The sequence below is a fragment of the Stylophora pistillata genome, chromosome 4 (genome assembly GCF_964205215.1).
Source record: "Stylophora pistillata chromosome 4, jaStyPist1.2, whole genome shotgun sequence".
Classification (NCBI taxonomy): domain Eukaryota; kingdom Metazoa; phylum Cnidaria; class Anthozoa; order Scleractinia; family Pocilloporidae; genus Stylophora; species Stylophora pistillata.
Genome location: NC_142522.1, coordinates 25,070,454 through 25,076,584, shown reverse-complemented (window position 1 = coordinate 25,076,584; position 6,131 = coordinate 25,070,454). Strand labels below are relative to the sequence as shown.

Genomic DNA, 6,131 nt, shown 5'->3' with positions numbered 1-6,131 from the left:
TCAGCTTTACACCCATTTCGAGATCACACAAAGCTGTTTTTAATGTTAGTCATTGTTGACAGATATAATCACATCTAAATATACATCATTTACCTTTCCAAAAAAGGTCACCAGAATTGAAAGCACTTTAATTTCTAGTTCCCAGTCTCTTTTGTCCATTTCATATACAAGTGAAATTAGACAGACAAGGACCACGAATCAGTTAATAGTGCGATGTCCTTGCCAATTTATCACAATTGGGTAGTGTTTTTTTTTGCCTAAAAAAGCAATTTTTACTGCATGTTAAAGTCTACTACTACTGGTCTTAGTCTTTTTTAACCATTTCGGGTTCTATGGTAGTGTTTCTGAATTGTGTTCACGTGTGACATCCAGTAACTGAAAGAAAAAAAGGGTAAACGTAGTTCCTTTCCATTCAAAAGGGAAAAAAATGGTTTTTTATTTCTGTTGAATAGGTATCCCTAGTGACACTTACATATCTGTATGAGTCAGAGTAACCGGATCAAAATCGTCTTATAATACTATAATTTTTAAAATGAAAATTTTAAAAAAAGGAGGCTGCACTCTGTGTTAGCCCTTGATTAGGCAAGGCTTTGCGTATGAAGAGACCAGCAAACAAAAGTCGGTGTGTGATTAACGGAATAAAGGAAAATGAAAACAATCCACAACAGTTTAACTGACAAACTCGATCGCCATTTGTCCCTTGCCTGTTCCATCTTTCCATGTTGCCCCTAAATGTTATGAAGCAACAGCCATGAAAATTTGTCTTCATAGAGCCCAGGACAATCTAAGAAAAAAAAATTATTCCATCTCCATTGAACAAGAAATCATGCCTAAATGTAACTCAATTTTACAATCAAGAATGCACATCTGACTCAGTGAGTAAAACATTGGAAATATTTAACGATTGGTTCATGCTTTAGCGTGCACTATCGAGTTATGGAGCACGCGGGAGATTTGGAGAGCACGAACGAAGCGTAAGAGTTGCCCGAGGCGATAGCCGAGGGCAACTCTAGCTTCTTGAGTGCTCTCCAAACTTCCCACGTGCTCCATAACTCGATAGTGCACAGCTGAAAGCATGAACCAATTGTTTTAGAACATAGCCGGTGGAATTGTGCATCAAAATCCGACGCGAAAAACGGACAATATCAGTTGAAGCGAATCGTGACGGCGCTGATGCCGAGTCTCCTTTTCCTTTGTTTTTCTCATTTTCTGCCTCATTTAGGAACTCTAGCCCAAGGGAAAAGGTCGAAACATTGTCTTCGTTTTCGGACTAGTAGGCCGAGTTTCTGTTTGTATCCATTATTGTCGCGAAATGTATTATTTTTCCCCGCGCTAACAATGGCCGCTCGCGCGAAAATAAAAAACTTTCTGGCGAAGTCGGATTTGGTGACGCTATCAGCGTGCACTATCGGGATTTTGAGCACGCTTACGTACAATGAATTTGATTGTGCGGCTCTGCTAGTTATGTTCTAATCAACTGTAGAGGTCACTTGGTCAAAGCGTTTCCTTTAGTTGTTCGGTCTGTCCTTAGAAACAGAACCATACATAACCTCCTGTCTTTCAAGGCTTCAAGGTTGTCATATTGATCAATATATTTCAAAATACGTCGAAGAGAATTTATCATTGTTCTTTCAACGCTAATTTACAAGCATCTGACTTTTTTAATGTCGATCCAAAAAACTTTTCAAATTAGTTCAATGCATTAACAAAGTCAACTGAACTTAAAGTTATAACTTGCTTAAGTGTTACCATAAACGCCATCAACCAACATTTAAAATCCTCAGATAACAAGGCAAAGTCTTACGGCCTTCCTTTCTATGTGCTCTGCAAGATTTTGAAGACGACGAATTCGCACGCTATCAGGTTTGCCTGCGTTAAAAACACGATAAAGATGAAAAGCGTCCTGGTGAGCAAGCGCAAATTGAAGTTCCTGAACCGACAGTTCAAAGATATCTTTTTTGTCAAAGGACGTTGTCTTCACTTCAACATATGTTAGTACTGGGTGGCGATCGTCGCCTCCTCTAACACCATTTCGTCGAATCTCGATGTCGTAAGGCGCAGTTGTGTTTCCTTTTTCGTTAATCCAGACAATTTCCACTGAAGCAGAGGGCTCACATCGCGCTTGCTCCCGAAGAAACTCAAAAACATACTGTTCACCCCATCGACCGATTTCTTCGTTAGTAGGGTTCTTCATCAACGGAATTCCGTGTAGGCTTTTCATTTTGTCATTAATGGGCAGATCTTCGTCGTCGAAGTCAGACGGCCCTCTATCAAACCAGAAACGCACGCCCCTAGAAGTGTGCCTGGTTACATCTCCAGGGATGGTGACTGCAGACTTTTTTCCAGGCATGGGCATTTGTAGCGGAGGGGGTTCGATATGCTCCACGTTGTGGATAAGGCTCTTGTCACTGGGAAATAAATCGTTTACTGCCTCAATAGCACTCAGCTGTGATTCATTCACCTTTGCTCCCTCAACCATTGTCTCAGCTGGCTGGTGGTAATCCTTTGAAGTGTGTTGTGGGATGGGAGTAACCGTGGCAAGACGTTCCTGCTTTGACTTCCTTTCATCTCTCTCCTCGGACTTTCTTGGCACTCGTGCTGCTTTTGGAGGTTTATCTACAGATTCAGGAGGTGCTGGCACTGGCCAAATCTTGAGCCTGGGGTCACTTCCGGATTCTCCTTTACGTTTACACACCTTACCATAATTACGAAAAGATCTTGGTGGCCAGGAACGAAGACCATTGTTACCTGACCTAGATTGGGCTTGGGTTTTCTCATGGAAAGGAACATCTTCGTATGTAGTACTTCTTTCACTTTCATCCTTTTCGGGTTCCTCCGGAAGTGGAACACTCCACCGTTCTTCTCCTTCCGGTAATGGTTCCAACCCTTGCACGTCCTCCAAAAACATTTCGAAATTGTCCCCGCTGTGAGTTTTCACTGCAACTAGAAAGTTGATTAACTCTGAGGAGCCTTCCTTCTTTCCTCCTAATAACAGTTTCGCCATCTCAGCATTTAAAACATCTGCACTGTCTTGATGTTCTTGCACAACAAAAAAACAGTACGTGATTCCTGATTCCTGTATGCCAGATGTTACTTTAAGGGGTCTAGTAATGTTGGAATGCGTGGTTAACGAGTACACAGTTTCCAAGCTTTGAACGGAGGCGAACTGCATGTGTAGCAGTTTCTCTGCGAAGCCTTCATTTTTCAGTTTATTATACGCCGATGGGTATTTTGAGCGTAGGAAACGTTGCATGTATGGAATGTTTTGATGAAAGTACTTCTGCACGGAAGTGCACTGGTACTTCACTGAACCAATGGGAATCAACTCTTTCTTTACGCATTCACTTAACGCTTTTACTTCACAGATCTTCAAGAACAACGAAACAAAGTGCTCCATCGTGTTTCTGTTGAATTGAGGTTTAAGTGCACTAGTAGACGAGCCACGCTTTTGAGGTTGAAAGGAGTCTCCCAGGTCCAGAAAGTGGATAGATTTTTCTTTGTGAAAAATCTTCAGCATAGTCTGATCGTCAGCTATCAGTGGCTGATCCGAAAGTGCCACCCATTTGTCAGATGTAGGGAAGATGCATTTCCGTTCTCCTTGCAGAGATTTTTTCACAAAAGTGGCTATATTTCCATCGATCTCCTCTTCATCTTGCATGCTGCTGTTAAGGCTTAGCGAAACACACTTACTTCCTAAAGTTAAGAAGATCTTTAACATATCGCTCAAAGACGAAGGAGTTGGAAAACCAGCAACGTCAGCGACAGTCGTCGCCATTTCGATGTATTCGTCCACATTGGGCGTCACGTCCACGTGTATTTGATCCAAGAAAAAACTTTCAAGACTCTGATGACTTTTGGGACCACTACATGCATAGAAACTCTTCAGTATGCGTCTTGTGGGAACCTTGCCATTCTCCTTAAACAGTTTCAGGGATACATCTGTCGGGTCTTCCCAGCACACTTCTTTCTTCAAAAGAAATGATCCCGCTACTTTGCATTCTGGCCGGCTTAGAGGAAACTTCAGATGGCGATCGTGACGAGGAACGAATATAAGCGCGTTCTTCAGAAAAGCGTCAAATATTTTCTTCCTTTCTTCATCACTTTGTGACATTTTCTCAAAGAGGAAAGAATAAACTCTGATTATATGCGCAAAAGAAGTTGTGAAGTATTTTCGCCGATTTCCATCCGTCTGTTTGTCGCAACCATCTGACCACTTCCTCATCTCACTAATCATCCCATCTACGCCAATAGATTGTCGGATGCCTAAAGCGCTCACCAACGAGGGGCTCTTTAAATCTGCGGCAACGTAATTCACGTGATCCTCAAGCAGGTGATATAGAGCGTCAGTCTTTGCGAAGAGGTCTCTTGGAAGATAGAGGTTCGTTCCTCCGACATTTGAGGGCAGCCATGGTTTCGAGACGAGATTGAGGTAAAATGAAGATTTAGTCTCTCCTAGTACATGGCCATTTATATCTTTGACTTGTACAGAGCCCTCAGCAAACTGTGCGTACGTGTGATCCCAACGTTCATCAATACACTGAGCCAAGAATGTTGACTCGTCGCTGCTGACCAGTTGTTTGGCGTCGGGGGAGGTAGTCTTACTGAGAAATTCCTCAAATTCTTCACACGCCCAGTCGTCAATGATGAAAAGATCATCTGGAGTTATCTGCCAAATTTGCTCATACGACTCCCATGGAGAGCGAGCCTAAAAAACAGAAACAGAATAAAACTTTCTACTTTGTTAAACGTATTTAAAAACTGTAGTACACCCGACAGCGTTTTTCTATTGAACCAGCGAGCTGTTATCACTATCATATTGGGATCACATTGGACTTCAGATCTGCAGGCCCGTGTTCATTTATTGACATTGCGTCAAATAAAAACAACAACGCCAATAAATCTGCCGAAATCCATCCCAAAAAAACTTTTCGAATACGTCTAAGACGGACCTAAAGTTAGAGAGCGTCCATTATTCATTTCCGAGTGAGTTAACCACAACTGTCTCAGCTCACCATGTGTTTTCTATGTAGTTTTACTTGCTTCTTTTCAATGGCAAGAAACTGTTTTAAGCCAAGGTCGTCAAGAAAAGCATTCCAATCCCTGGTGCGAACCCTCGATGTAATACAATAGTCCAAGTAAGATTCGTCAATGATTGTCCACGAGATACCTAAACGGAAGAAAAGGAGATGATACCTGACTTTCTGCGGAGTGACTTTAACCAAGCTACTTGATAAATTGAAATTAGACATACCCAAGTCATATTTATGCGAGGAAATAAGAACGACATCCAACACACTTAGAAGAGCGCCTCTGAGCAACAAGAAGAGAAACATCACAATGATTACAGGTGACTTACTGGGTAACTGCCGAGCGAGGTCAATTGTGCTCCCATATTTCGGGGTTAAATGAATCGGCGTTGATTTTGGGTTCAGAGTACCCTTGTTCGTTAAAATCCGTACGCAGGATCTCAATTCATCCATATCACACACAGAAGGGTCGTCCAGGCGCTCTTCCAAAATGTACACTAGGTAGCTTCTTAATACTTCAGTAGACTTGCACTGTAAATCAGCATATCCGTGTTAGTAATGATTCATGACCCCTACTACCTGAGAACTGTGCATAAAAACCGAACCAATCAGTCCCAGAAGAGAGCAGTATTTCTCAGGGCTACGATGCATGAAGCGCGAAAACGAAGGGCGAGAGGTTTGGGATGGTATCTAAACTCTAAGCTGTACGCTGTTTGTTTTTCCGGTTTCATATTGTTTTATTTTCAGGAAGAATCCTCAAAATATACCGGCTACGCAGACTTGTTTGAATAAGTGATTACACAGACACACGCTCGATGACAAGACAAGACGACCACAAAAAAAACTTAAGGATATCGCAATTTTACGAAGCAAAATGAAGACTGGCATGGTAGCTTTTGTGTCCAGCGGTGTGTTTCATATCACCCTCAACGTATATGAAGAGGCATGCGTGTCATAAAGCACACTTACAGGATGGTACGCCATCGCAGAACAGAACTTATAGCTGCGCACTCCTCTTGAATTTGAAAGTAAGAAGAGAGTTATTCTACAACTATCATACCTTCCACTTCTTTGACTTAAACACAGGGATAATGTGATTGTTGA

General features: G+C 42.0%; 1 protein-coding gene across 3 annotated transcripts in view; it reads right to left on the bottom strand.

Moving 5' to 3' along the window:
* Positions 1-411: 411 nt before the first annotated feature.
* The window catches only part of LOC111332406 (uncharacterized), a 29,065-nt gene continuing 23,345 nt past the window's right edge, over positions 412-6,131 (bottom strand). For all 3 annotated transcript variants that reach the window (XM_022937734.2, XM_022937742.2, XM_022937749.2), the window contains exons 19-22: positions 6,088-6,131; positions 5,357-5,558; positions 5,013-5,167; positions 412-4,705 (exon numbers count right to left, since the gene is read on the bottom strand). The exon at positions 6,088-6,131 is cut by the window's right edge and continues 159 nt beyond it. In XM_022937734.2, the coding sequence (XP_022793469.2) occupies positions 1,781-4,705; positions 5,013-5,167; positions 5,357-5,558; positions 6,088-6,131 (3,326 nt within the window). In that variant the 3' untranslated portion in view covers positions 412-1,780. The remainder of the gene's footprint in view (positions 4,706-5,012; positions 5,168-5,356; positions 5,559-6,087) is intronic.